Source organism: Danio rerio, chromosome 25 (assembly GCF_049306965.1).
Source record: "Danio rerio strain Tuebingen ecotype United States chromosome 25, GRCz12tu, whole genome shotgun sequence".
NCBI lineage: Eukaryota > Metazoa > Chordata > Actinopteri > Cypriniformes > Danionidae > Danio > Danio rerio.
In genome coordinates, this window is record NC_133200.1 from 15,132,304 (window position 1) to 15,160,000 (window position 27,697).

The window sequence follows — 27,697 nt, forward strand, 5'->3', positions numbered from 1 at the left end:
TTTTTAAGTGTTCCTTTTGTTGTTCTTTATCTATTTGTGTCTGTAGATTTTCATTACAAAATCCATTTTTAGAGCTGTTTTCTCAAAATGAGTTTTTTTTCTCCTGCACTGAGACATAAGTCTTAATTTCACTTACATACACCAAACCTTGCGGTTTTATTTGTACAGTATTCGTATTCTGAAGGTTTTTACAGGGATAAGTTTGCACATTCTACACTATGTATACATAATCTACACTGTAAAAAAAAAAAAATAAATAAAAATAAAATATATCTATATATATATATCTATATATATATCTATATATATATATATATATATATATATATATATATATATATATATATATATATATATATATATATATATATACAGGGTGGGCCATTTATATGGATACACCTTAATAAACTTATTGGGAATTTCATAAGAAAAACAATGGTTTGCTTGGTTTTAATTTTACCTTTATTCTTTCATGAGTTATTTACAAGCACCCTCACATATACTAATGTGCCACAAACTGGACGTTAATATCACCAACCATTCCCTTTTTATTAAGGTGTACCCATATAAATGGCCCAGTAAATCCGTAAATTAACAGTTTTCTGTATTTTATTTTTATTTATGCTTCTAAATGGCATCATGGGTCCATGATCATTTGTCCAACAACTTTTAGTCTTTAAAAGTTTGAAAAGCTGACTTTTATTAAAATTTTTAACAGCTTAAAGTGATATATTGTCTGGGTTGGTGTTGTATATTATGCTACAAAACCTTATGATATATTATTGACTAACAGAATATATTTTTTGTTATTTTACTGACTTATTTCTCTGTATATTATTTCTTATACATTATATTAATTCAAGTGACTAAAATGTCAATAAAAGTTAAATTTTTGGACATTAAAAGCCAACATTGCAGAGATCAAGGTCCCATAATGCAAATCACAATCTAAATAAATGGAAAACACTTGCGAATCACAAAATATGGAAACTGTTAATTAACAGATGTTCCCCTTCGGGGGGAACTTCAGCACTATAAGTGGATTTGATTGTAAAATCCACGCATTGGGAGGTTCGGTTCAGAAGCTACTCGTCTGAAAGAGTATTGAACGGGCCAATTAAGAATGAATTGGCAGCGCAAGCCTGCGCAGGTGAGCGGCATAAGCAATCAACTGAGTATATAAGCTCACCTGGCGCCAGCAGACGCTATCCTTTTCGCTTCAGAGACTTTCTGATCGAGTCGATGAGGGTTCCTCCTGCTGTGACCAGCGATTCTGAGCGAACGAGAGCATTCTCCCGGTCCAGAGTGTGTACACGCAGTGGCAGACGGTCGAGCTGGGTTTCTCCCTTGCCTGGCGTTCTTTGGGTCCGGTCCTCCAGAGCGGTGCGTATAAAGTTGCAAACTTCACAGAAAGAGCAACACAGTCGTGCAGCACGTCCTTATCAGGACGGCGCTCCGACTGTGCGTTTCTGGATGCGGTGGTTTCCTGTCCTCGGATGATGGGCGCGGGCACTGCGTTACATGTCTGGGGGTCCAGCATGTTAATGCGCTGCTCGCGGGCAGTTCATGTCGTCATTGCGATGCCATGACTGTTGCGCAAGATCGCGGTTAGCCTTTGCAAAAGGGCGAACCACCCCAGTTGTCCCCTGCTCTGCAGCGGGCACTCGGGCAGATCTGAGGGTTTCAGCGAGAGATAATCCGTCGCCCACGGGCCCGCGGACCTCCCGCTCCTCTAAGCGCTCCATCCAAGCTTCGGGCGGGGGAAGCTATCCGTCTAACAGATGGTAGCCCTTACGCCCGATGACACCGGAGACCAGATGTCCACCGCGGCATCGGAGGGTGGGCTTTCATTGTCCGATGATGATCCAGACCCGCTCGCCCCCTTCGGGCTGGTGAGCGCTGTCACTACGGATCCTGAAACGGACATGTTAGCCGTGCTTTCCCGGGCTGCTTCGGCCGTGGGTTGGAGATGGTTTATCCCCCAGCTCCGCGGCCGGACCGACTAGAGGGGCGTTCCCTTCTTCCCGGAGGTGCACAGTAGGCTCACGCGGTCTTGTAAAGCACTTTTTTCTGCTCGTGCTGCGTGTTCCTCCACCCTAACCACTCTTGACGGTGAAACAGCCAGGGGGTATGTGGCGATTCCTCAGGTTGAGTGCGCGATGGCGGCGCCTCTTCTTGGCGGGGTCCGCCTCGTCTCCCATCCAAAGCCTGTAAGTTATCTACCTCCCTCGGAGCTAGAGCTTACATAGCTGCGGGCCAGGCTGCTTCCGCCTTGCATGCGATAGCCACCTACCAGCGCTACCAAGCGCAGGCGCTGGCCGAGCTGCACGAGGGTGGGTCCAACCCAGGCTTACGAGCTTCGCACCGCCGCCGACTTAGCTCTTCGGACTACTGAGTCCGCTGCGTGTGCGTTGGGGAGGACGATGTCCACATTAGTGGTCCAGGAGCGCCACCCCTGGCTGATATGCGCAAAGTCGACAAAGTCCTCTTTCTTGACTTCCCCATATCCCCAGCCAGGTTCGGCGACACTGTCTGTGAATTCACCCAGGAATTCAAGGCGGTGAGAGAGCAGTTGGTGGGTGATGTCTTATCGGCGGTCCGTAGCCCGCTCCGCCCGCCGTGCCATTCATACCTGCTCCTCGCCGAAGGCGCCCGCCTACGAGAGCTGCTCTGCCCCCGCACACGCCTCCGGCGAAGCGAGCGCGTCGGGCACCTCGGAAGCAGGCAGCCCCCCTGCCCAGAACGCCGCTAAGTCCGGCAACGGACCGCGAAGCGCCCCTGGGACAGGCCATCTGGAGAAGAGGGAACTTGCTCTTTCCCCGCTGGAGGGCGGGGCCCCATTTCCAACGGCAGTTTTTACTGCCATGAAAACATTATGAAAGGGCACTTTTCACTTCCCCAGATGTGACAGCCCGAAATCTGCCAGTCTGGGACGCTATGCTTTCTAGCTTGCAGATTCGGTGCGTTTCGCCAGTGGCTCACGAGCGCTGGGAGGACGGTCTCCTTTCTCCCACCCCTCGAGCCTCCCCTCCGGAGCTCGGGTTTGGAGTGAGAGCAAATATCTCACCTCCAGCTTTTCCGTGGGACCCGCGAGCTTCCCGGATCAGCACACCCACTCCGCGCTGCCCCACTGCTGGTACGTCAGCGATTGTAGCGATGAGTCCATTAGCGAGAGCTCTGCCTGCCTGGTTAGCGCGGGCCAGCTCTTCGCGGTGGCTCATACGCACAATCAGACTCGGCTATGCGATTCAGTTCGCGAAACGGCCCCCCAAGTCACGGGTGTGTATTCACCAGGGTCAGCCCCCTGTCCGCCCCTGTCTTGCGAGAGGAGATTGCTGTATTCCTGGCGAAGGATGCAATCGAGCCGCTCCCTCCAGCCGAGATGGAGAGCGGGTTTTACAGCCCACGCTTCATCGTGCCCAAAAAGAGCGGTGGGTCACGGCCAATCCTAGATCTGCGCGTTTTGAACCGCTGCCTGCACAAGCTGCCGTTCAGAATGCTCACGCAGAAGCGCATCCTCCGGTGCGTTCGTCCTCTGGGTTGGTCTGCAGCATTAGACCTGATGGACGCGTATTTCCATGTCTCCACTCTTCCTCGCCACCGACAGTTTCTGCGGTTTGCGTTTGAAGGTCGAGCTTGGCAATACAAAGCCCTCCCCTTCGGGCTTTCTCTGTCTCCGCGGGTCCTCACCAAGCCCGCGGAGGGTGCCTCAGTGCCCCTTCGGCTCGCGGGCATCTGCATACTCAATTTCTTTACGACTGGCTGATTTTTGCCCTCTCTCGGAGCAGTTGATTATGCACAGAGACAAAGTGCTCTGGCACTTCCACCTGTGGGGGTTTCAGGTCAACCGAGAAAAGAGCAAACTCGCCCCCGTGCAGAGGATCTCTTCTCTCGGGCTGGAGCTGGACTCGGTCACCATGGCAGCGCGCCTCTCCGGAGAGCGCGCTCAGCTTATGCTGTACTGTCTGAGAGAGCTCGACAGTAAAATAGAGGTCCCACTGAAACTATTTCAGAGGCTCCTGGGGCATATGGCATCCGCAGCCGCTTCATGCCGCTCGGATTATTCTATATGAGACCACTTCAGCACTGGCTTCACGATCGAGTCCCCAGACGCGCATGGCACGCGCGCGCACACCGAGTCTCTGTTACTGCGCTGTGTCGCCGCGCCCTCAGCCCTTGGAGCGACCCCTCGTTCCTACAGGCCTGGGTGTCTCTAGAACAGGCGTCCAGTCTTGTTGTCGTTTCAGCAGACACTTCCAACACGGGCTGGGGGGCTGTGCGTTGCGGGCATGCGGCTGCGGACCTGTGGAAAGGTACCCAGTTGCATTGGCATATCGCCTGGAGCTGTTGGCAGTGTTCCTCGCTCTCCACCGTTTTTTTTCCGGTGCTGGAGCGGCAACACGTGCTGGTCAGGACGGACAGTACGGCGGCGGTGGCGTATATCAGCCGTATAGGGGGTATGCGCTCTCGCCGCATGTCTCAGCTCGCCCGCCGTCTGCTCCTCTGGAGTCATCCGCGGCTGAAATCGCTGCACGCCATTCATATTCAGGCAAGCTCAACCGTGCAGCCGATGCGCTCTCACGGCAGCCTTGCGTCCTGGAGAATGGAGACTCCACCCCGAGTCTGTTCAGCTGATATGGGCGCGATTCGGGGAAGCCCAGATCGATCTGTTGCTTCCCCCGAGATCGCTCATTGCCAGTTGTTCTTTCCCTGACCGAGTGCTCTCGGCACGGATGCACTGGCTTACAGCTGGCCTCGGGGCACGCGCAAATACGCGTTTCCCCCAGTGAGCCTGCTCGCGCAGTTACTGTGCAAGGTCAGGGAGGACGAGGAACAGGTTGCTATTTGCGCCCCTCTGGCTCAACCGGACCTGGATGTCAGAGCTCTCCCTCGCGATAGCCCTCCCCTGGCAGTCCCTTCGAGAGAGCACCTACTCTCTCAGGGACAGGGCACCACCTGGCACCCTCGCCGATCTTTGAAGAGATTTTTAGACGCAAGGAAGACTTAGGTAACCTCCGATTGCGGTGGCTAATACCGTCACTCGGGCTAGAGCCCCCTCCCCGAGCGCGCCTATGCCCTGACGTGGAGTCTATTCACTGAATGGTGTGTCTCTCGCTGAGAAGACCCCCGTAATTTGCCAGATCAGCGTTGTACTTTCTTTACGCCGAGAGAAGTTGGAGAGCAGGCTGTCGCCCTCCACACTCAAGGTTACGTGGCTGCCATCTCCGCTCTCATAACGCGGTGGCTGGCAGCACCGTGGGAACGCATAACCTCATCATCCGGTTCCTCAGGGGCGTTAAGCGAATTAATCCACCCTGCCCCCTCTCATGCCCTCTTAGGATCTCGCCCTCGCTACACAAGCCGCGTCAGATCCCTTCGATCCTCGACTCAGTATCTTTCTGTCCCTGAAGACAGCTCTGCTGGTCGCGTTGATATCGATTAGAGGGTCGGGGACCCGGAGGCATTTTTCGGTCAGTGACTCGTGCCTGTAATTGGGCTGGCTTCTCTCACGTCCTGAGACCCCGCCCGCGATATGTGCCCAAGGTTCCTACCACTCCGTTTTAATACGAGGTAGTGAGCCTGCAAGCGCTGCCCTCGGAGGAGGCAGACCCAGCCCTTCTTATTGTCCAGTTCGCGTTTTGCGTATTATCCGGACCGCACTCAGAGTTTAGATCATCTGAGCAGCTCTTCGTCTGTTATAGCGGTCGGCAGCAGGGAAGTGCCGTACCAAAATAAGTTCCCACTAGATTGTGGATGCCTTTCTTTCACTATCAGAGCCGAGATGAGCCGCGTCCCCCGAGAGCGCGTGCGCACTCCACTCGGAGCTTCGCATCCTCTCGAGCGCGCGCACGCGGCGCCCCTCTAACAAACATCTGTAGAGCTGCGGGCTGGGTGACACCCAACACATTTGCAAGGTTTTACAATCTGCGAGTGGAGCCGGTTTCCTCAAGGGTATTAGGTAACCCTTGGTGATTGAGGAAACAATTCGGTAGGGTGTTGAAACACGCTTGCTGCGCCATTTTCCCTAACACGGAGATACGTGCGCCTTTTTATCTGTCAGTAAAGTTCCCCGTCAGGTGAGCCCTGCAGATTCCTCCGTGGCCCCCAGCACTGACTCAGCGGAGGAGTCACTTGCTGGCCCACTACGTTGTAGGTCTGCCCGCTGGTCAGCCCGCTGGTCAGCCCGCGTTTTGGGTAAAGGTGCCTGCTATGCGTGATCCCCACTAGGCGATCCCATATGCTTATTCCGCCACGGTTAAGTCCCCCCCCTGGGTGGACCCGTGTCTTCCCTCCCCGCTAACCACTCTTTTGCTATGCGTACTCCCCCTTTTTTAGGGCTAGTCCATATGTAAATTCTGCCATCTATCCCCCCTTGGGTAACGGATGGCCTCCGCAGCGTCCTCCCTATCGGGATTGCACGCTTCCCAACATACTGTCGTATTTTCCTAGAATTATCTAGATGCTCACGACTTCCCAAAAAATATATATAAATCCGTAAAACTTCTGTTGAAGTAGGATAAATTAGGGCCAGGGACACGTTGGAGGACCGCGCCCCCCATGATGTGGGTGCGTCACGCTTGCTTGACTATCTCCTCATCGGGGGTGTTGGTAAGGTGCAGTCATTATGGCGCTTTCAATGGGCTCCCAATGCGTGGATTTTACAATCAAATCCACTTATAGTGCTGAAGTTCCCCCCGAAGGGGAACGTTTGAGGTTACTAAAGTAACCCTTCGTTCCCCGAGGAGGGGAACGGAAGCACTATACTCCGTCGCCATAATGACTGTCCCTTAGCTGTTGAAAGTCTCTTCAGCTTAAAAAGGATAGCGTCTGCTGGCGCCAGGTGAGCTTATATACTCAGTTGATTGCTTATGCCGCTCACCTGCGCAGGCTTGCGCTGCCAATTCATTCTTAATTGGCCCGTTCAATACTCTTTCAGACGAGTAGCTTCTGAACCGAACCTCCCAATGCGTGGATTTTACAATCAAATCCACTTATAGTGCTTCCGTTCCCCTCCTCGGGGAACGAAGGGTTACTTTAGTAACCTCGAACGTTTATTATAGTGTATTACAATTCATCAAATATTTGTTTCTTTCTGTTCGCAGTATTTTCTGATTTATTTGAATGATAAAAAGTGATTCTAAATCTCTAATATGTACTAAAAAACAAGAATTTTAATCCTGACGTTTTTTTGTGCTTGAAAATGTATGCAAATTAGCTCATATTTAATGAAGTGATGCCTCAGTTGTGTTTAAATAGCATTTAAAAAACTGCAATTCAAAATTGTTCGGAAAAAGGAGGAAGTTCTGTATTATGCCTATAAGGTAACTCTTTTTTTTTTTTTTTTTACCAAACTCACCTGCAGTGTCTTGCCTTACCAGTCAATAAACAGAGGTTACTGGCGTTATACAACCAAACACACTGTCAATAGGAGAATATTAAAGAAAACATTGTTTTCTCTTGGCCGGTCGATAATGCTTGGAGGGAGAAATCGATGGCCGCAGGGGGCAGAGAGCTGAGATTGAGTGCAGAGGGAAACTTTCTTGGAGACTCAAGTGTAGTAAAAAAACTTAGGTTTACAGAAAGGGTTTTACAGCCAGAGGTTAGAGGAGAACTACTTGTGTTTTGTGTAGTTTAATGGATCATCTACAATATATACAATAGAACCAATATACTGACCTGGAAAATGTGTCGTTTTCAGGCCTTTTAAAATAAATTAATAAAAATCATTGGAATTTTAAGTAAAGACCACTAGTTTTGTGATCCAGAGTCACAATATCATTAATATTTAGTATATAGCTATATATAGTTAGCATACTTAATAGGGATGGCTCAGTGGTTCGCACTGTCACCTCACAGCCAGAAGTTTGCTGGTTTGAGTCCAGGCTAGACCAGTTGACATTTCTGTGTGGAATTTGTATGTTCTCCCCGTGTTCACATGGGTTTCCCCCACAGTCCAAACACATGCGCTATAGGTGAATTGGGCAAACAAAATTGGCCTTAGTGTATGAGTGTGTGATGTGAGAGTGTATGGGTGATTCCCAGTACTGGGCTGCAGCTGGAAAGGCATCGGCTTCTTAAAACATATGCAAGAATAGTTGGCGGTTCATTCCGACTCCTGATAAATAAGGGACAAAGCCAAAGGAAAATGAATGAATGAATAAATTAATATTTTATAGGTAACTGGCATTTACAAATATATGCTGAATGTATCTTTCTCTTGTTTTATCATATGTGATCGTTCAGGGTGGAAATGACTCTAATTTGTCTACATGCCAGTGACCGATGCCACTAATTACACTCTTCATTATTCCACATTGTCTTCCACTCAGTCCATAACAAAGCCCCACACTGACCTGGCATCAGCAGTTACGCTCATGACTATTAGCAGCAGTGTTTAATGTTTATGAATGGACAACGGGCCATTACGTCGAGGACGGAGCGCAGCCAGGCAGAAAATCACCTTCTGCTTCAGCTGTGGGAGATCCAGTCTGCTCCGTCAGCTCTGTCAGAGCCATTGTCTGCTCAATTCACTGTCACTCGCTGTAAAACATCATATTCTTGCTGTGGAGATTGACGTATTGATCACATAGCCGTTGTGTAGACTAGTTTCATGTTGTTGGATTTTTTTTTTTGTATTTTCGGCCGTAGTCTTAAATATAAGATTTAAGAGATGAGAAATATGTGTTTCTTCCTATGAGTTTAATATTTTGAGGTGGTAATTTTAGAGTAGGCACATACTGTAACATTAAATTGAAGGAAATATTCTCCCTCATAGACTTTGATTTACTATTTTTTATATTATTATTTTATTATTTTATTTTATTTTTATTTTTTTTAATGACAACTTTTTCAATAAAATTGATTCTAGTTATTCTAGTTAATTGATTGATACTAAAATGCAAAAATATACCATTAAAGATAATATGCATTATCTCTGAATCTACAGAATTATCGAAAATAAAAATAAATGTTAATCTTTATTATATCTAGTTGCTAATTTCACATTTTTATTAATTCAGTTTAACTTAGCTTTAAATTAAACTAATAAAAACTTAAATAAATAAATAAAAATGAAATTGACTAAATTGTCAAACTGTCAGGGTTCTGTGAATTCTTGTTTTGGTGGTAGACTCCGGACACTAGCCCTGTCTTGTCCTGTTTCTGTCATTGTGTGTGTCTCTGTGTGCGCGCGCGCCGTCGTGGGTGTACGCAGAGCGCGCCTCGGACGCGCATCCCGCTGTTTCATTCTCAGCGTCTTCGTCTAGTTGCTTTCGGTTTTGGTTGACGCTGAGATGAAGCATGCGCTTTGCATATGTGTGAGCGCACGGTAAGGTGTATCTATCGTGTGCTCGTGTCTTGCGTCTGTTGTCAAAGCATGTGGCTCTGTTTACATTGTGGTCACGTGCTTTTGTGTGCTTCAGTGTTGTGCTTGTGTTGTCATGAACATGCGGTTAATGAGTTCTCACATTGGCTGCATGTTCTTGTCCTGTTTTGTGTGAGCGCATGGCTTGTGTTGTCTCTGTGTCATGCACTCTCCCGTCTATTGTCTAGTCCCAGCCTCTTTGTTAATCCATTATTAGTTAATTATGTTCATCTGTTTGTGTGTTAATTTACTACAGTTTATTATCCCCTCATCTCTGCTGTCCTGTGCCAGTTCGTCATTGTACATCACCTTGTCGTGTGTCTGATCCAGTCCTGATCCCTGCCAGCCTGTCCAGTCTAGTTTGGTTTGTTTGTTTATTTGTTTTGTTAATGTTTTCCCCCTCGGGGTAGTTTGTTTTGCTGTTTTTGCCTTTTATTTTAGTTTTATTATAAATAAATACTTTATTTACCCTGCACTTGAGAGGGTGCTCGCTGCAGAGCCATTTGAGGAGAGGTGAGCTCCAGAGAGGGGGAGCATGAGCTGTCGCTCCTCCTCCTGTAAGCTGTTTTAATGCGTACACCAACCCCACCCCTAACCCTACCCCCAGTGACATCACTCGTAGAAGAAGTGCAAAAAAGGTGGAGCTCAAGCTTAAGCTCCCCCTCTCTGGAGCTCACCTCTCCTCAAATGGCTCTGCAGCGAGCACCACTTGCTGCACTTGGGTCCTCGCCCCTTTTTTCCCCAACCATCAATCGTGACACAAACCTTATATTATTGATTTTTTTTCTGTAGGTGCCAATAAATATTTTTCATTTTCATACCTGTCTACATTGGGATGTGAAAATAAGCGATCCCCATACAACCCACCGCCCCTTTTCTAAGAAAATTCCCCACATTTCTAAACCTGTTCATCTGAAGTGTTATCATTGTAAATAAACAGCTGAAGCAGTCAGTAATATTATTATTATTTACAAAGGATACAATAAATAGCATGCATTACAAACAGCTGCAAATAAATTCAACAGTTTAGCCTATTAAAAATAATCGTTATTATAAAGAAATTTAATGAATTTATCAAATCTCATTAACCCTTTCTTCACTGTATAGTTTAAACACTCTGATTAAACTGTAGCGAATTAATCTTTCATTTATATTTTTCACCTGATTACATTAAACAACAGAGGTGTCACTCTAAAACTGCACAGATATATAACGAAAGAATTTGACTGTTTTTCTAACTTTTAAGCTCATTTAAGACAATATTTGTTGTTTTTAACAGAAAATCCACCAAGATCAACAGTTTAAATATTATTATTATTATTATTATTATTATTATTATCAATATTATTATTATTATTATTATTATTATTAGTAGTAGTAGTAGTATGTGTATATGTCTGTTTAAACAGGCACCCAAAGTGTTCACTTTAGCTCTGCTTCAAATCGCGTGTACGGAATCTGTTTTGGAAAGCATATTGTCTAATTATCAATATGTAGCACGTCTGACAGTCACTATATGAACCACTATATGAACTGACAGTTTTGAGGACTGCATAAGAGGGGCAACGGCACCTGTAATGGAAAGGAAGGGAACTTTGCCATTTATATATTTATTTCAAAGTGTTTTCATGCCTAAATAAAATGAAAGCACAGAACAGATTTACATTTAAGAGCAAGGGGCGTCCCCTGGTGGTTCAGCGGTATGGGTTGCGCATGGGGGGAATTGGCTCTTTGATGTTTATTGCCACCCTTCATAGGTAGATTAAATATAAGGGAGAAATACGGGAAAATACTTTTATAGGATAATAGTGGGATAGAATTGTAAAATATAAGAGAATACCGGGAAAAACGGGAGGATGGACAGATATGCTCATTTTTTATGTAGATCAACAAAAAATTTATAATAAAAAAGACAGAATTACACAAAATTAAATTGCACCTGACAAGTACTTGAATGATATAAAATAAAATATAAAGACATTCTTAAATATTTAAAAAAAATAATAATAATTTTCTGCAATTTTTCTGTTTTTCTTTACATTGAACTAAATAATAAAAACTACTGATTATCCAGTAACACTTTACACTTTTTAGGTTAATGTTAGTTATTATATTTACTAAGAATGAACAATACATCTATTACAGTATTTATTCATCTTTGTTAACATTAGTTATTGAAAATAAATTCATAAGTCAGCGGTTAATGTGCGCAAATTTAGAATTTAATATTGCTTTTGTAAATATTGCGGTATAATTAATCAATATTGTAAAAGCATTTTTCGTTCTTAGTTCATCTTAGTAAATACATAAACCTTACTGTAAAGTGTGACCGCTTATCATATACCATTCCATCCTCATTTTGCTTTACAATCCAATGAAATGTGCAGTTATAAACCAGTAAACTTATCTCACCCCCTCTTACAGTACAGCTAGAAGAATAACATTTATTTTGAACCCAATGAAATGACCCTGCCGTAGACAAATGTCAAGTATTGATTCATGGAGGCTCTTCTTAAGTTCACATATGATACGGTGAGGATCATATCTGAAGCGCTGTCCTATAATGATCATCCCCGGACCGAACTGTTATTAAACCGGCCCTCAATTGCGATTTTAAACCCCGACCGCGCCGTCACCATATCAACCTGCAAGCGGTGCCAAAAACAGGCCAGGGATATTTTAATGCACAGGCAACAGAAACAGCATCCTCACATGTGATTATGCCTCATATACAAGGACTGGCAGCAGCTGTGAAACTAGTATTAGAAGGAAGGTAGGAGGAAAAGGCAATGGAGGTGTGTGTATGTGTGTGTGTTATGTTGTGTGTGTGTTGGTTTAGTGGTGAGGCTTTCCGTGGGTGGGCTGTTGAATCCAGCTGGATATAGTGGGCTGGAGAGGCTCGCTCTTTCTCTGTCTTTCTGCTTTTAGTTCGCACATACACATTCACACATGCACATACTGTAGGCATCACTGCAGAGACCCTTCCTTTATGCATTCGGATTTAATCTCCAAGTCACTTTTGGAATCCGGGTAGGATGGGAGCGTCAATGATTTTTTTTTTTGCTGGAGATATTAAAACAGCAGAATTTTGTTGTTGTTTTTCTTATGATAGAGTTGGATGATGTTAATCTTGTGCTTTTCTTCTGAAGGAAAAGTGTGCCAGGGTGCTTTTGGTCCGCGGTGCAAGTAAAGACGTGAAGAACTATCGAGGACAAACGCCTTTTCAGGTACAACTATTTCTTTTTATTATTTTAAATTGAAGTTTGTTGCTTTTACCAGAAGTTCTTACATTGAATTGGATGGGAATGGCTGGTATTATGTAAGACTGAACACTGTGTTAGGCTGATTGTTATCATCATTTTATTATTTTTATTATCATTTCGACAGAGGAAATCAAGAAACCAGATCTTGTAGTTCTTGTCCCTCACCCCACCTCAGAGCAAATCTTTGGTTCCGTGTTTGTTTACTTGAAGATCCGTTCTCAAATGTCAGATTGTGACATTCAATAGCTTGGCTGACAGGAATGGACATGATCCAAGTCCGTGGCCGAGGGCTGATGATTGTGTTGCATTCGCCGTTGAGCGGCCTTCGATAATGGATGTGACTGCAATGTTGAAACTAAGGCAAAAAAAATCTCTAAAAATGATGTTGGCTTTAGTGTTGTATTATTAGAACAATGTGAAAAAACATCATTTGTGCCAGTAGGTTTCTTTGACAGTTTTCATTAGTGTGAAATAAACACTAAAGTCATTTTAGTATCACTGAATATCAACAGAAATTCCATTGAAATCAGTCATTTTTGCAGCTGTCAACATGTATTATTAGAAATATAGTGATTTTGTGGCAAAAGTTACATATTCTTTATATTATATATTTTATATAGTTCAAATGGAAGTCATTTTTGCCTCAACAGTTGTTAATGCATATTACAACTTAAATGTATATTGCATAATTAGAGCATGTTGTCTTAAATATAGCCATTTCCACTGTATACTAATAGCCGCACCCTATACTCACACCATTGGAGCTGCCACTAGCTATGTTTCCATTCAAAGAGATGAATTAGGGTGCTTCACACTAGCACTTTTGGTCCGCACCCGGGTTCGTTTGACGTCATAGTACGGTACGTTTAGCTAGTGTGAATATGTCTTTTGAATTCGGGTGCGCACTTGTGAACCGTACCGAAGTTCACCAAGAGGTGGTCTGGGGTATGGTTCATGCGAACTTTGGTACGGTTCACTTCTGATGTGAATACAATCGTACCAAATAACGGAAGTGAACCGCCAACTGTACAACAAATTATCGTTTTCATAACGTTCGTTCGTGTATGTGTCTGTGTGTGTGTGTGTCATGTATCATACCTTAGTGACAAGTGGGACTGAGCCAGGGAAAACAGAAGGATAATTTTTGCTAGTCTCCTCCAAAAACAGCTTCAGCAGACACTGTGTGATGTTCTGAATTTTTATAATATTTTTTTGCGGCAGATGGACGCGACTCGCTTTCTGTATGTCCAAAACCAAAAGCTTCAGTAAAAGCAGTATGACCATGATGTACGGACATCTTTCCATTTTGCCGCTTTGCTTTCGTGACCGTCACCTAGCAATGGCCGTAAACAAAGCAGCAGCTCGATGTTGCAAGCGTACTGGGGTTCAGAAGGAAAAAAGACATGTGAACACAAATGAACCAAGAAGGGAGAAAGGGGGGAAAATCGAACTTGGGTACAGTCCAGGCAATTGAACCTATTGTGAAAGCACCCTTAGATGTTTGTTCAAATCTGAAATACTGCATAAAACGTTTGCGAATAAAGCACCTATTCCATCCAATGAGTCAGTAGCTACGTTTCAATTCACCTATATTTCTGCAATTTTGGAATGTAGCATAATAAAAAACTGGATGGAAACACTTAGATGTGCATGAATATTGAAAATACACAAAAAAAAAATTATGCGCACAACTGAGTAGGATAAACAATTTATCCGAATAGAAAAAATGTGCATAAACTACAGTGTAAATGCATTTACTGAATAAATTCCACCATGCGCATCAAAAAGTCATGTGACTTTGCTTCAACAGATCATGTGAAAACAAAAATGGTGGAAAGTGACCAAAATGTTTGGGTGGACGATGAGGTCCGTACATTTTTAGAAAACATCAGCGAAACACGCAAATCTTCCAAGAAATGCGAATGGAGATGATTCCAAAGTTATATCATAAACCCAGACTATTTGGCTTAACATTGCATTTTTTCTACGTGTTCTAAGAATCAAGTTAGTTATTATATACGGCCTTCTCCTAATAGAGCAGCTTTCTTTTTATATATATATATATATATATATATATATATATATATATATATATATATATATATATATATATATATACATACATACATACATACATATATATATATATATATATATATATATATATATATATATATATATATATATATATATATATATATATATATATAGGAAGTGCCAATTTTGTTCACATCTTTGGATGGAAACATGTCTAATAAGCTTCCTGATAAACTACCACCAAATGTCAACAGGAAATATGGAATTTGCTGTTATAGAAGCCAAAGTGGGCCTTTTTTCTTGTGTATCAAATTACTTTGATGAAAGCCGAAATGCATCGTTCTGTGTCATTTGGAGGCATAAAATGGTCTTTGGGAGCTCAGATGCTCAAGACAATTCTGGAAGGTTTTAATACCAAACCACTTTGATGACAGACTTTGGATAAAGGAATTTAGAATGACCTAAACAACATTTCAGATGTTTTACAATGTGGTCGAGCCGCTGGTTTGTCCATTAAATGCACCCATTTTTGTCACATAATCTGCTAAAGCAAAATAATGAGAGATAGTCATAGAGCCAATTCTGGTGGGTGTGGATGGTTGGGAGGCTATGATCGGTAAAGACTGATAGAGGGAATTTGGCAATGACACCAGGGCTACACCTAGGAATGGGTATCAAAACTTTATACTTAATCGATATCAGTACTACATTGAAAAAGACTGAAGTATCGATAAGCTCTGATGTTAACAGTTCTGCTATCGGTACTGGAGAATTGTTGCTGTATAAACATTACTTACAGTAGCACACACATACATGTAGCTCGTAACACAGACTCGCGCACACACAGCTCATAAGCTTGCGGAGTGAGTCAAACGTGCTGTATTTCCTCAGTGGACAGCGACAATGCCCGTTGCAAAAGACAAATGAAAAGTTTTTGACTGCCTAGCTGCTAATGGTAACTTTAAATCTCATCATTATGCCAGCAGTCAATCACCTAAATTTGTATAATATTAATATATTATAGCCTAAATAAATCTTAAACATTACAACTGCTTTTACATCAGCCGTATTTACAAAAATAGCCTGTGAATAGCCTAATAATAACTATACTCTTATTAAGAAATTATAAAAAAAAACTGCTTATTTTTACATTGCAAGATGCTCCAAAACTCCCGAAACACTATTAACTCATTTATGTGAATGCGTTAATGAAAATTCATAAACATTATCTCATTTAACTGCATAACTTAAAGAGGGTATTTTTTTAACTGCAAGGAGCAAAGAAACCAACAAAGATCCTGACTTCTACCAGAAAAGTCAAACATGTTGATTTATATCCAGAGGGATTGTTAAAAACCATAATTTTCCTTCAAACCATTGTACTTTCTTTTACAGGAAAAAAAATTTATCTGTTTCACAATTATTGGTATAGGTATACGATACAAAAAGTACCGATTCACTTAGAATGGGTGACGTCAGGCGTTGCCAAACTGCATTGTGGATCCATCGGCGCCGCTTCAGAGGCGTTGCTCACTGCAGAAGTTGGGACTAGCTCAACTTTTCAAGCGCAGTCGGAAGCTTCAGCCAATCAGATAGCTATATGCAAATACACTAGCTAGACAGTGGCCTATTGCTGACTTGATTTCATTGGCTGACGCTGCTATGACGATCGCGTCAGCCACAACTTCAGACCGTCCTTCAGTCAAGCGTTGACACTGAAGCACCGTTAAAGTATTGAACCGATAAGTGGTATTGATAAAAGTCGTAATACCATTAAAACCCTAATGATACCCATCCCTAGTTAAACCCCTGCTCTTTACGAGAAGTGTCATGGGATTTTAATGACCTCAGAATATGAGGAGCTTTGTCTAACCTCTCATCCAAAAGACTACAGCAAACTACAGACACAAAGACACTACTCAAATAAAACTATGCTATTTCATTCATATGATTGATTTTATATTGAAATATATCCCAATAGTAATATTTTAAGGTGCAATCTTTTAAGTATCCACCTTTGATTACATCCTGAGTTCAGTTGCTATTAAAACGACATAATCCTAACCCATAATCCCCACCCATCATATCATAATCATAATGAGGTGCATTTTTTAAACCTTCGAAGCTCATGCTCATAGCAACATATCATGCAGTAAACCCTTTGACAGCAAGCACGCCAACATCAATACTGTCCCTGACCGCCCACATAATGAAAGCTTAAAAGAGAAAACTCGCTGTTAATTTGCTTACCCTCAGGTGACTTTTTTTTCTCCAGAAGAACATAAGAAAGCTCATAAACTGAGAAATCAGCATTCGCTTTATCCTTTGACATTTAAAAGGCCATTGTACCATAAAAACATCCTGTAAGTCTCGGAACTCTCAACTCTTTCTTGTAATATGTATGAATACAATCTGGCAAAAAGACAGCTCGTGAAATGAGGCAAATTATTGCGTAATGTTGTGTTTTAACCTCTGCAGAGAAGATCAACGCTCTTATTTTTAACACCACTCAGCAATTTGTGCTCTAGTACGTAAATATAATCCCCCTTCACAAAGAAACTAGCTTGATAGTGTTCATTAACACTGCAGTGATTTTCCAGAATCTGTGTTTGTTTACAAAGATTCCATAAACACATGGGACAATGTACATTGCAATGTGATGTATTATTCATGCTTCAAAAATGCATGACTGTTAATAAAATGGGAAGAAGAAGAAAAGCAGAAGTGTATTATTTCTTTATCAGCTAGAGCGATGGTTGTAAATCTGTTTCCTCACGACCCACTGCTCTGCACATTTTGCAAGTCTCTCTTGTTTAACACACCAGATTTAGATAACCAGCGCGTTAAAAAGAAAGCTGTTTTCTGACTGACATGTTCCCTACATAGTGTTTACTTCTCTCTACCTCCTGATCCCGCTTTGATTTGAACCTGCTTTGTTAAAATTGGAAAATGGCAGAACATCCTGTGATGTTCACTTCGCAGAACACTTATAGTATAGTCAAATTGAACATACCTCTGAAGGAGTACAGGAAATATACAAAATGTGCAGAGCGGAGGGTCGTGGGCACCAGGATTGACAACTACTACAGAAGAGAGGTGCCAAATGTAAAACCATAGCTCTAGCTTTTATTATTTGTTCATGCACAACTGAATTGAATTACTGCTTTCACGAGGGACACTGATGAGTAGACGTGCAGAATTCTGTAGAAATCCACAGATATCCACAGATTTTTAGTCCATCATTAAGTCTATTTATTTACTTGTGCAAATGTGTGTAAATGTACTGTATTTTTATTCAGTTTTTAAATTAATTTCAGTAAGATTATTGACTAATATGAAAATGTTCATATGATTTATTTACAATACAGTTTGTAAAGTAATGTTTTCTGTCTTTCCGTCTAGTAGATATATTGTATGAGACATTAAATAAAAGTTATTATTTTTATTACATATATTAGGTTTTTAGTTATAATACTTCCAAATTCATTCCGCAATAAACCACAGATTTTCTACAAAATTCTCTGCAGAAATTACAAAAATTGTCCGCAGATTGTGTCTGACCCTACTGATGAGTCCCTTGGCTCAGTTTGTGGATATTTAAATATTTTCTTTTTATTTATTTATTTTTACATGCACATTCTTGGCCACATAATCACTTTTTGTTTAAACAGCGCTCATTCCTGGACTGACCCTGATAATAGTACTAGGTACTAATCAATTTGCAGTGTATTGAGAGGCAATTATAAAGTTGCCCCAAATACAATAAAACACTATCTAGTCCACAAACTCAACAGCTACACACTTTGAGGGCTAAAAAAGCATATAAAGGCAAAACAAAATGAATACATGTAGCTTCTGGCAATACATCACTGTCTTATGAGTTGAGAAAAATATATTACGTAATATATTAAATAAAAATAATACATTTTTAACTTTTATTTAATGTTTACAATACAAATTAATCTAGATCCACTTATTTGGTAAACAAAGCAAGTGTATCATAAAATATCTATTAAAAGACAGAAAATACTACTTTACAAACTGTATTGTAAATAAATCACATGAACACTTTAATAGTAGTCAATAATGTTAATAAAATTCATTTAAAATCTGAATGAATATACGTTTACACAAGTAAATAAATTGACTCAATGATGGGGAAAAAATCTAGGGATTGCTGCACATGCAGATTCTAAGTGGTTCTAATTATAACACATACACGCACACATGCACACCAAATATAGACAAGAGATCCTATCCAGTCTGCTTTTGACAACATCATCCACTCATGGTACAGGTGATTGGTTGATGTCATCTCAGCAGCCAATGAGCTTGCCCCTCAACATTTAAATACCTCAGTGTTGTCTGTGTATCTGCAACACAATTTGAGATACCCTGAACATTTTTTAAATACATTTTGTTTATACTTTTAAAGTGCGCAGCTGTTGACTTACATCTAGGCCCACACAGAATCCGCGCGAGCTGATTTCCGCAGTTTTTTTTTTTCACGTCTTTTTTTTTGTTTATTGACTTGTGTAAATGTGTGTAAATTCTTATTTATTCGTTTTTTTTATTAATTTCAGTAATATTATTGACTAATATGACAATATTTGTATGATTTATTTACAATATAGGTTGGAAAGTAATATTTTACTTTGTCGTTTAGTAGATATATTATGTATATGAGGGACTTGCTTTGTTTACCAAATAAAGTGGATCTAATTGGATTTGCATTGTAAACATTAAATACAAGTTTAAAAGGTATTACTTTTTTATTTCATATATTAAGGTTTTAGTTATGATACTCCCAAAATCATTACGCATAAATGTGCAAATTTTTACGAAAATTCCGTGCTGGAATATCAAAAAATGTCCGCAGATTCCGTCTGGCCCTATGAATAACCTAAGGTCACCAAAGGCTACAATTTCTGTAATATTCAACTTGTTTCGTTAATAAGCAACTTTAAAAAGTCAGCTGTAGTATGTCTTGGATGGTCTAAGAGTAAGTAATAACAACAAATCGTTTTTTTTGTGAACAATTAAAAACTCCCCACCCAAAAAAGTAAATTTGTTCTATAATGACCAAAAAAAAAAAAAAAAAAAAACTTGAAAAAGGAAAGCAGAAGTTTTAATAAATCTAAGAATGAGAAGTAAAATAAGATTTAGGGTGCTTTTACACCTGTGAATCGATTCAGTTGTTCTAAAACAGGGATTAAAATTGTTACAGCGTTGCTCTTTGTTCTTGGTGCTGTTCGCTTTCATGCGGCAAAGTTTTTAAACAGACCAAAAAGAGCTAAAACAAGTCACGTGTGAGTTAACTCTGCTTACATTGGTCAGAGTTTCATGGTTTATTTTGCAGAGTCCCGCTCAGCTTCCTTGTGTCCGTATTTTAATTTATGGCGTTGACCATTATAAACATTATAAGCAAAAAGCTTCACTTTAATTTTCAATGGTGATGCCCACAGACTTCGTCACCAGATATAAATCAGGTTAGACTCTCTCATTTATAGCCCTTGGCTAGACTGCAGTTCGGTTAATGTTCCTAATGAATAAACATCTCTCATTAATTGTTTAGCATGCTTTCACTTTCGTATTAGACATGAAACGCACATTTACAGGTAGGAATGACATCTCGCCCTACTCATAATTCTAGAAATCTATATATCTCTGATTGTTTGCTTTCTCACTACAATCAATCCGCTCCAGAATTCGTTTCAATCGAGCTGAGACCACCTCATTCAGGCGGTCTCGGACCAATTGATTTGGCGCGGATCCGAGCGCGGTTGCTGATTTCACATATGCCAAACGAACCGTGCTAATTGGGCAAATGAGTCAGGTTCTGAAACAAAAGCCTAGGAGTGAAAGCACCCTTAATAATTCGTGAGATTCATAAAAAGATGTACAGATAAACAGATACAATGTCCATTCGAAGGAAGCAACAAAATATAATATTTGAAAGTCTCAAATGTTACAAGAAATTATCTTCAAAATGCAATGTACCAGAATGAAACAGCTTTTTGTTGCATATTACAGTTGCATTTTATTTTACAGTTTGATCTCATAACACATAGCCCTGTTTATCCAGCCTTGTACAGTATAGGATTCAGCATTTTCTGTACATTATGATTAAACATTTAACACCTTTTTCTGTCTTCAAATCAGTATCAATAACATATTAAAACACTCGGTTCGATGCATTCTTTTACAGTACATTTCTGAAAGCGCATTGTTGTTTGTGCCTCAAGGAAAAACGGTGTCTTTTATTAGCACATTAGATGGCACATATCGCAACAGCAATCCAATGGCAAGCCTCCAAAAGAGTTAAAATAGAGATGAAATCATTAGTTTTGCAGTCAGCTCAACATTTTGCTTCTGCGTTTAGTGTTCATGACTGGCCTCATTGTGCTGGTTGATCGGTTTACAACCTCTAAAGCTTTGAACTGACCCTGCTTCTCTCCAAACCTGATGTAGGAGTGAAGTGTTTATGTAATGTACATATCAGCGCTCTCCTGATGCGTTGTTTAATGCGCTGTATTATTCATCTCATGCCGCTGAAATCATATTTCACGCCTCGGCGATCGCTCGATTACAACTCATTTAAGCGGCTCATGAAACTTCAGGCCGAAGCTCTGCTGATCCGCCTGGTTAAACTGAACTTCTCCTCAGCCGAATGGAAAGCATGCTGAGGTAATTGTGTTACTGTTTCACTATTGGCTGCAAGAATGATGGTACGGGGTCGACTGAAGAAAACGAAAGGTCAAGGATTTTAATCAGCAATGTGGGCTTAGTATGACACATCAGGCAAAACTGCTTGTGTGAATCGTATTTAACAGCTGAGTAAATTCCTTTGACCTATTTGTTTTAAAATGATAGGCCTGTTGTTTTGTCTGTTTACTTGCTTTCCTGTTTTCTTCTTGTTATCTGCATAATGCATTTAAATCAGGCATTTTTGTTTTTGATCAAAGTTCTTCTTGACACATAGAATCTCTTTGAGAACTTAAAATATTTTCAAGCTAAACCTATTATATATGAAATTTGTAGTTATTAAGTGAATGTTAAAATGTAAAATGTTATCTTGTTTTTAGTATGGCGTTATTGCCTTAATCTCATTTTTATTAATAAGAAATTATTTCTTTTTGTTTCAAAATTATAGGCCTGTTGTTTTGTTTCTTAATTTGCTTTGCTGATTTTTTATTTATTTTTATTTTTTTGTTATCCACATAACACATTTAAAACTAGCATTTTTGTTTTGCATCAAAGTTCTTTTTGACACAAAATCTCTCCAAGCTAAACCTATTATATATGAAATTTGTACTTAATAATTGAATGTTCTAAACATACAAATGTTATCTTGTTTTTAGTATGGTGTTATTGCAGGAATCTCATTTTTTTAAATAAGAAATTCTTTCTTTTTGTTTCAAAACTATAAGCCTGTTGTTTTGTCTGTTAACTTGCTTTGCTGTTTGTTTTGTTATCCACATAATGTTTTTAAAACAGGCATTTAGTTCTGCATCAAAGTTCTTTTTAACAACTTAGAATCTCTTTGAAAATGTAAGAATTTACGAAACTAAACCTATTATATATGAAATTTGTAGTTATTAATTAAATGTTATAAACATAAAAATGTTATCTTGGTTTTTAGTATGGCGTTATTGCGGGAATCTCCTTTTGATTAATAAGAAATTATTTTTGTTTCAAAATTTTAGGCCTTTTGTTTTGTCTGTTGACTCACGCTCCTGTTTTTTGTTTTTGTTATCCACATAATGCATTCAAAACAGGCATTTTGTTTCACTTTTTTTTCAGTTCTTTTTGAAAAAAACTTGCAAAATAATTTTTAAATATTTTGTCAATATGGATGAGAAATTCTGTTTAAATATATATTTGTTTAAAATTTATATTAAAAAAACTTTAATGTGAGAATTACTGAATTTAATTCAATTCCTATACATTCTAATGACATTTATTTCTAATAAATCAACATCAAAATAAAATAAAATAACATTTTTCAAACTTATAAAATTCGTACTGCTTGCATAAACTTACTTTCAGATGAACTAAGTGATGCCTTTCTATATATACAAGATATGTTTTTGACACTAATATAAAGTCATAGATAATTTCACAAAATTCTTTTTTGAATTCTATACCTACTAGAGTCCAAAAATAACCAAAAGCTTACATCAAAATTAAATTAATAACAATTAACAATTAAGCTTATTTTGAGAGTCTTAAAGCACTTGCAAAGTTTTGTGCAGTTTCTGATCACTTTTTATTTTTTTTGTATGTTGAATGCATTATAAAACTAGCATTATTTCTTTATTTGCTGCAACCAAGCACTGTAATTCGTTTGTAAAGGAATGTGCAAATCTTAACAGTTAATTTAGTGTGTTTTTATCATTTTTATGAATGCACTACAAGCATAATGTGTTCCTGTTCTTTTGTGAACCTTTTAAACCCCAGTTTTGTTCTCACAACCAGACTTTGGTGACCAGACTGATGCGCAAATTATAGATCTTATAATAGACTGTGTAACTAACTTTTTAAAGGATGGTAAAATTAAAGCCATTAAATCGAAATTGAACTCTGCTGAAGGGGACTGAATGGGAAGTCGTTCTATTGAAGGTTTTTTTCTTTCTTTTTCATAGGTGTGAAGGCTTTTCATGTTAAGATTTCATTATACTTTGCAGGGAGTTTTTCACAAAAAAATGCCAATTGTGGTGATGGCATTTGCCACAATTGGCAAAAATGCCAATTGTGGCAAATGGTGTTTTCTGAGTATTGTTAAAAAAATAATTAATAAAAAAATAGGACAGATTTTTAGAGTAGGGTTGTAGGAATAATTTATTATAATTTATTTTGTATTATAATTTTATGCTTTTTATTTCAGTAAGGAGGAAATAAATTGACATTAAAGTCTTTACATTACATTTCACAAGATTTTTGTTTAACAAAAAGCCTGTCAATTGGTCTTTCTATTTATCAAAGAATCCTGGGGAAAAATATTAAGCAGCACAGCTGGTTTCAACATTTCAAAAAGTAAATCAGCATGTTAAAAAAAGATTTCTGAAGTGTCATGTGACACTTGAAAGTGTTATAATGGTGCTGAAAATTATGTTTTGCGTCACAGGAATAAAATACACATTCAAATATAGAAAAATAGAAAAAAAGTCATTTAAATCAAGGTCTTGTCATGTGTACTTAGTGCAATGATTTTATTTTGCTTTGTCTACGTGAGATGACAAGGAAAAAGACAACAATAAATTACAAAGACAAAATAAATGGATCATTTTATCAACAATTTTAGAATAAAATTAAGCATGCACTCTATTATTTGAAAGTTAGTGGTCAGATATTTGGCCAATATTGAATTTAATTATGAAATTTATTTATTTATTTATTAAAAAAATGAGGCAGATGTCTTTATTTGGTATTAATGCATTCATTTGTTCAAATATATATATATTTTTTCAAGCTAAACCTAACAAATATGAAATTTGTAGGTATTAAGTAAATTTTACAAACGTACAAATGTTATCTTGTTTTTAATATGGCGTTTTTGTGTTAATCTCAGTTTTATAATAAGTATAACTTATAGGCCTGCTGTTTGATACATAATCTTTAATATATATATATATATATATATATATATATATATATATATATATATATATATATATATATATATATATATATATATGTATATACAATCAAATAATCCTAAAAATGTGTTGTCAAAAATATTTTTTGTAAATGAAATGATTTAGAAAAATATTTAATTTGTTGTTTAAAAAATCTATTAGCAGTAAAATGATGAAAACATATAATATGCCTCTACAGTAGATGTTATCTAACAGTGGTCTTATTTCTGCATCAGTGGGTCAGACTCCAAGTTTGCTGACTCACATACTCTTTTTTTGAGAATTTGTTCTATCGCTAATATTTTCCCTTTTTTGTTTCTTATTGAGAATTTTTTATGCAGCCTTAACAACAACAAAAAAGATGGAGCACTTTGTATTGAAATACTGTATGAGATAAAGCTATACATCTAATATGTTGTGTGCATGTATGTGTGTGTTTTTTTTCAAGGTGGCAATAATTGCTGGAAATTTTGAGCTTGCAGAGTTCATAAAGAACCACAAAGAAGCTGATATTGGTGAGTTGAATTACTACAATCATTGATTATTTTTTTAAACACCTTTTGACATTTTTCATAAATACAGACATTTTTTTCTTAGCTAGATATATTTTGCCTGTTATTTTGTTTCATTTTGTATTGTTTGTACATGTACCAATTTGTTGTGTTTTGTTTGTATATTTAATTAGCTTAGATTAGATTAGTTACTTTTATTTTCCTTTGTTTGTTTGGTTTTGTTTTGTTATACCAGGTTTTTATTTATTTGTGTAATTTCAGTTTCTTTTTGTTTTCTTTTATTTGTTTGTTTGTTTTCTGTTTCATTTCATTTGGCTTTGTTTTAACCTTCGGCTTTCTTGTTTCATTTATTATTATTTTTTGTTTGTTTAATTTTGGTTTGTTTTATTTAATTTTGTTTGTGGATATTGTAACCCAACTGATTTATACAATAGAGGAACGATTCAAATTAACTGCCAGTACAAACCACATCACTTCAGAAACCACTTTATTTACTCTCTTGTTTCTAGATCTCTTAGACACTTAACATCATGCATATCATTATAGAATAAAAGTGCTGATTGGTCGGGAACCAATTCTAAGTCTGACATGTTTCTTTTTATGACCCCAGATTTAAAGCATCAACATTGTACATTCTGAAAAAATATTGTAATGTAGAATGAATCCGCCGCAATCCAGGCGAAGAGTTCTGTAGTAATGAAGATTATATTTGAAGTACAGTGCTGTCATGTATCACAAATGCTCTAATTGACTGTTACTGGCTTGCAATTTGTTGTCATGTTTGTCATGTCATAGCATTTTAGCTTTCAATTAGAAAGATAAAAATTTATAAAAACTCGTTGCAGTGTGTTAAGCCATGTTATGAACACCTCTAAAGTCTCGATTATACTGAAAATGAGCACGACCAAATAATTGAATTTGTTTAAAGTGTCATCCCTCTAAAAAATGCCCAAGAGACTCTAGTATTTATTAAGGTGTAAAGATACAATCCAATTATAAAAGCAGACAGCTGATTCTGCAGGTGCGAAAGTTGTGCTAAAGGCTAACAGAAGCTGAAATGGGCTTCGTCTATTGTTGCCGGTGACACAACAGTCGTCATCTCCAGCGGGCCCCATAATTATGCAGGATTATAATGCTGGGTCTCAGCAATTTGTGCCTCTGGGGCTCCTGAAGTGTTTTACTTTAACTTATAATTGTGCATCTGAACCTTTGGTGAACGAGCTACATTTGTTGACGCTTTCGGGGTTGTTCTTTTTTTTTAAAGATATGATATTATGCATATTAACAGATCTGTTTTTTATATTGTAAATCTACTGATCAATCTCGTAAATATGCATAGAGAAACACACACTTATACGCACATCAAGTTGCTGTGTTTTGCTGTTTTCTAGTTTTCTAATATTATTATTTTTACGTTTTTTTACCTTTTATAAGTATATATTTTGTAAAGTTGCGTGTTTTTTTTTTTTTAATTTAGAGTGTAAACATACAGCATACGATAAACACAGAACGTATAAACAGCTAACAGACATGGCAATCAGAATAATTTTGGCTGTATTTAAATACTATATTGTTGAAGTCTGAATTATTAAACCCCTTTGAATTTGTTATCTTTTTTAAATATTTCCCAAATGATGTTTACCAGAGCAAGGACATTTTTTACAGTATGTCTGATATTACTTTTTTTCATCTGGAGAAAGTCTTATTTGTTTTGTTTTTTTTTTTTGGGGGGGGGGGGGGGGGGGGGGGGAATCTAGAATAAAAGCTTTTAATTTAAAATAAAAATTAAAAAAAAGCTTTTTAAGTTTTTAATAAAAAAAAAAACATTTTAAGGTCAAAATTATTAGCCCCTTTAAGCTATTTTTTTGATAGTCTACAGAACAAACCATCAATATACAATAAATTGCATAATTACCTTATTCTGCCTAGTTAACCCAGTTAACCTAGTTAACCCTTTAAATGTCACTTTAAGCTGTATAGAAGTGTCTTGAAAAATATCTAGTCAAATATTGTTTACTGTATCATGGCAAAGATAAAATAAATCAGTTATTAGAAATGAGTTATTAAAGCTATTATGTTTAGAAATGTGTTGAGAAAATTTGCTCTTCGTTAAATAGAAATTGGGGCAAAAATAAACAGGAGGGCTAAAAATTCAGGGGGGCTAATAATTCTGACTTTAACTGTATACACAACAGTTCTGTCTGGTTCTCGAATCTGATTGGCTGATACCTGTGCGATATTCTGCAATAACAGCATTCTTTACAGCCTCTTCACTCTTGTGTCACTTCGAGTGACAGCAGAGCCATAAACTCATGACAGTTTGACAAATATTGTATATCGCAGCTGTTGGACAACATACTGCACTTTTGCGGCTTTTAGGTGAGAATGTGGAAATTGTTTAGATTACAACTATGCAGTTTAATTTATAAGGATGGTGCCTATTTTAAATATTTATAGAAGATTTACCGCATTCGTGGCTATCAGCCTGTCATACTGAGCAGAGCAAAGATGGGTGACATTCTGCCACAAGATGGCGACAGAGACAGGGACACTAAGGCCTCGAGCCATAAAACTCATATTCTGTAAAGACAGCAACAGTAATATCAATAATTCTAGCATAATAATAATAATAATAATAATGAAATATATTATTATATATAAATACAATTAATTAATGAAAAATGAACATAAAATTAATATTAAATAATTTATCATGGCACATTCCACATCTATCCTAGCTTTTGGGTCAGTGATGGCAATTTTTTTCTTTTTTTCACAGTATATTTTTTTAGAATGTTAGTGTTTTTTATGCAATTCTATATCATATTTCAAAATATTTTCCAGTTTTGAATTCCATGTATTCCGTGTGATATTGCATTCATA

General features: G+C 38.6%; 1 protein-coding gene across 3 annotated transcripts in view; it reads left to right on the forward strand.

The window, feature by feature from the left end:
- The window catches only part of shank2b (SH3 and multiple ankyrin repeat domains 2b), a 237,950-nt gene that overhangs the window by 61,161 nt on the left and 149,092 nt on the right, over nt 1–27,697 (forward strand). For all 3 annotated transcript variants that reach the window (XR_012399921.1, XM_017354089.4, NM_001128347.1), the window contains 2 exons: nt 12,514–12,591; nt 24,751–24,817. Coding sequence is in view for 2 of the 3 variants with exons in the window: in XM_017354089.4 (XP_017209578.1) it covers nt 12,514–12,591; nt 24,751–24,817 (145 nt within the window). In the remaining variant the exon portion in view is untranslated. The remainder of the gene's footprint in view (nt 1–12,513; nt 12,592–24,750; nt 24,818–27,697) is intronic.